Source organism: Arachis duranensis, chromosome 1, assembly GCF_000817695.3.
Source record: "Arachis duranensis cultivar V14167 chromosome 1, aradu.V14167.gnm2.J7QH, whole genome shotgun sequence".
NCBI classification, from domain to species: Eukaryota; Viridiplantae; Streptophyta; class Magnoliopsida; order Fabales; family Fabaceae; genus Arachis; species Arachis duranensis.
The window spans coordinates 7,355,992-7,359,232 of record NC_029772.3 but is presented as its reverse complement, the minus strand read 5'-3'; the positions used below and the strand labels follow the sequence as shown (position 1 = coordinate 7,359,232).

Genomic DNA, 3,241 nt, shown 5'->3' with positions numbered 1-3,241 from the left:
AATTTCAGTTGAACCATTAAATCGTTAAACCAGTCACCTTATCGGTTTATTAATCGATTCGGTTTTCAGAACCTTGATCGATAAACATAAGCACCTAATTAATAAATACTATTTGCAATCTATCTGGCTACTCAGTCTAATCTTAGCAATATACACCCTTAATTCTCACCTTTTTTGTTTACAGTTCTTTGCATGATGAGGCACATTATTCTTTGAATTTTCTCACCATGAAAAATGCAAAAAATCAAACAATTATGATGGCTCTATCTCTAAATTTATTCAAGCCCCCAATGCTTACAGCCAAAATCCTCCACTCTATATAATAAATCCCCTCAACACAAACTACCCCTCAACACAAACAACCATACACTAAATAAATTAATAAATCATATTACTTAAGAAAAGCCATATTTGCAATGGCTAAGTTGGCATTAGTAGCTACAATTATGGCTTGCATGGTGATAGTTGGTTCTCATGGTCAAGCAACATTGAGTTGTGACCAAGTGACAGTATGGCTACTTCCATGCGTAACCTATGCAGTTTTGGGAGGGAATGTGTCACAATTGTGCTGCCAAGGTATATATTCTCTTAATAAAGGATATAAGAATGGAGATGATAGAAGATCTGCATGCCAATGCATTAAGGATAGGGCTGCCCTTATTCCTGGGATTGATTATACACGTGTTAATCAAATTGCTGGCTTATGTGGCACTAAATGTCCCTACAAAGTTTACCCAACTACTAACTGCTCCAAGTAAGTTTTTATTATTTCTCTCTTTTTTTCTTTTTCTGTTTTGAATTTTATATATAGTAGGTTTTCTTAAGTAATTATTTGAGATAATCACAATCTTATTCAAATTTTTTAGATTTTATAAGTGATGTTAGAGTAGTATTTAAATATTAGTTAGATGGCATATTTAAATACTTAAATTTATATTTAAATTTAACTTAAATAGTTATCTTGAAGTAAATAAATTGTAGCTTGTATCATATTTTGATTCATAGTAAAAACATATTTTCTTTTCTAATCTCTTTTTTAAGTTTTTAGGATGGTGTTAGAGCTTTTATATATAGAGAGAGATAAAGAGAATAATCTCTTCTAGTTTCTACTTATAACTTATTTAAACGTTAATAGATTATATAACTGTTATTCTTAAAGTCGTAGTTAAAATTGTCGTTGATTTAATAGATAGTGGCGGCTATTAAAACAGTCGCTAATAATCCGTTGTTATCTCTAACTTCTATTTTAGTGAAAAAATAATAATAAAATTTATATCTTGTTAAATACTATGTTAAATACTATCTTTTTAACTATATAAATATACAAATTTTGGCTCAAAAGATAGTTAGGGATGAATCGAAGTTGGCATTTAATAATATGTGAGAAGCATGTACGGGAAGGTATAATAATTAATAAGAAAATATACAAGACTTTGTTAATTACTTTTATTTTGTAGTTAACGATAATATTTATATTTTTCCCAAAATTATTTTTCATGTCTAATAATATTATATATATGACATACATACATATTTATACTAATTTGATCGATATTTGATATTTTATAGGGTGCAGTAAGCAGCAGCAAAGAGTTCCAATTATTGACCTAATCGGGATCAGGATCGTTATTCACCAGCACTTGTATAAAGATCATTAAATAATTGATCTATATATATTAATATATAATATATAGAAATATTTAGCAATATTTGGAATTGGAAATAAATAAGAAAAATAAGGTGTACGTTACGATCCAAAGATCAATTTCTATATCCATCGTCAATGAAATACTTCCCTTCAAGTGTATATTATTTTTCAATTTCTCTGTAAGGTTGCATTTGCTTACGAGTACTAGCTGCAATACTGCGACATGAAGTATATACATTAATGCTAAAAATATATCTAAATTACTAAAAAAATATTATAGGTTATTCATGACTATGTTATAATAACTACAATAATTATGGTATAATAAAAAATATTATTAAAATTAAAATAATATTTTTTATCGTTAAATAATTTCTTTTAAAAAAGTGTTATTTGAAAAAAAGTATTTCAAAATGTAACAAAAAATATAATTATAATTTAACAACACTTATATAATTAATATAACAACGGTAACATAGTGATATTAGAATTTAATTTTTTAATTAACTAATATACGCACAATGCAAAAGTAGACTAAAAGAACACTCTGTTAGAAGATAATAGATCATATGAGAGAGTTTGGTTCTGATAAGGAACAAATGGAATATTTTTACAATGTATATAATAAGTTATATGAGTTATCAAATAAACATCATTCATAATATCTAAAATAACTATTCGAATATTAGGGATAATAAATATCTCATGTCATAAAATCATTCATTTTAAAAGTTTAAGCTAATTTTGAGATTCATCAAGAATAAAACTTTTGATCTTTTGAATCTAAAACTTGTGTATCATGTCATGATACCACTCATCCCAAAAGCTTATACTAATAGAAAAAAGTAATACTAATGGTTATAATAATGTAGTTGATTTTTTTAATGGGACAAGATTTTAATTTGCTGTTGTTGTTGTATAGAATCACAAATGCACAAACAATGAAAAGAGAAAATCACTAAACTGGTATTGTGCCAACGAATAAATTCACAAAAACTTGTGTCGTGAAAACAGATAGTTCATACAAAAACTCTTACGTGTTGATTAAAAATTTTAAATCAACTTGCATAAACTAGAATCTTCATGAAACATGGTTAAAGAATTGAAGAAGCAAAGTTTGAGTTGAAAACAATAATTATCTATTTATTAGAAGATGTTGGAAGTTTGAAGATTTTTGAAGAATATTTAAGAGAGTAGTATAACTAAGAATTCAACTCCGCCTATGTTACACTTGCGGTACATAGCCGGTCCCAAGCCCGGATAAAGGAGGAGGGTTGTGTTAGGTCTTCGGCAACCAACGTAAAAATATAGCCGAACCCCCCATGACATGAATCAAAGACATTATTGCGCTAAAGCTAGGTCGTTACCCGGAAGTAACGCGCCGTATGGCTCGAGTACGTTGTCAAAGCAAGAGCCGCTGCATCGGTGCCCGGATGTAGTGTTAAATGAGCAAGGGTTCTTGCGTTTTCGTGAACGGACGAGGGTAAATAAGCTAGTTCACAAAGGAAAAGGTAAAGGTCGAAGCGACAAAAGGTTGAGATTTGGGACATGGAACATAGGCACTCTAACAGGAAAGTCCATGGAGGTGGTGGA

General features: G+C 29.2%; 1 protein-coding gene across 1 annotated transcript; it reads left to right on the top strand.

The window, feature by feature from the left end:
• The first annotated feature begins 253 nt into the window (after window positions 1-253).
• On the top strand, window positions 254-1,807 carry LOC107475167 (non-specific lipid-transfer protein 1-like). Its single transcript, XM_016094791.3, has 2 exons — window positions 254-754; window positions 1,570-1,807. The coding sequence occupies exons 1-2, from the start codon at window positions 417-419 to the stop codon at window positions 1,577-1,579; spliced, it is 348 nt and encodes a 115-aa protein (XP_015950277.1). The 5' UTR covers window positions 254-416; the 3' UTR covers window positions 1,580-1,807.
• Window positions 1,808-3,241: the final 1,434 nt, after the last annotated feature.

Coding starts and splice junctions, on each gene's coding strand:
- LOC107475167 (XM_016094791.3), top strand. CDS start 417: ATGGCTAAGTTGGCATTAGTAGCTACAATTATGGCTTGCATGGTGATA.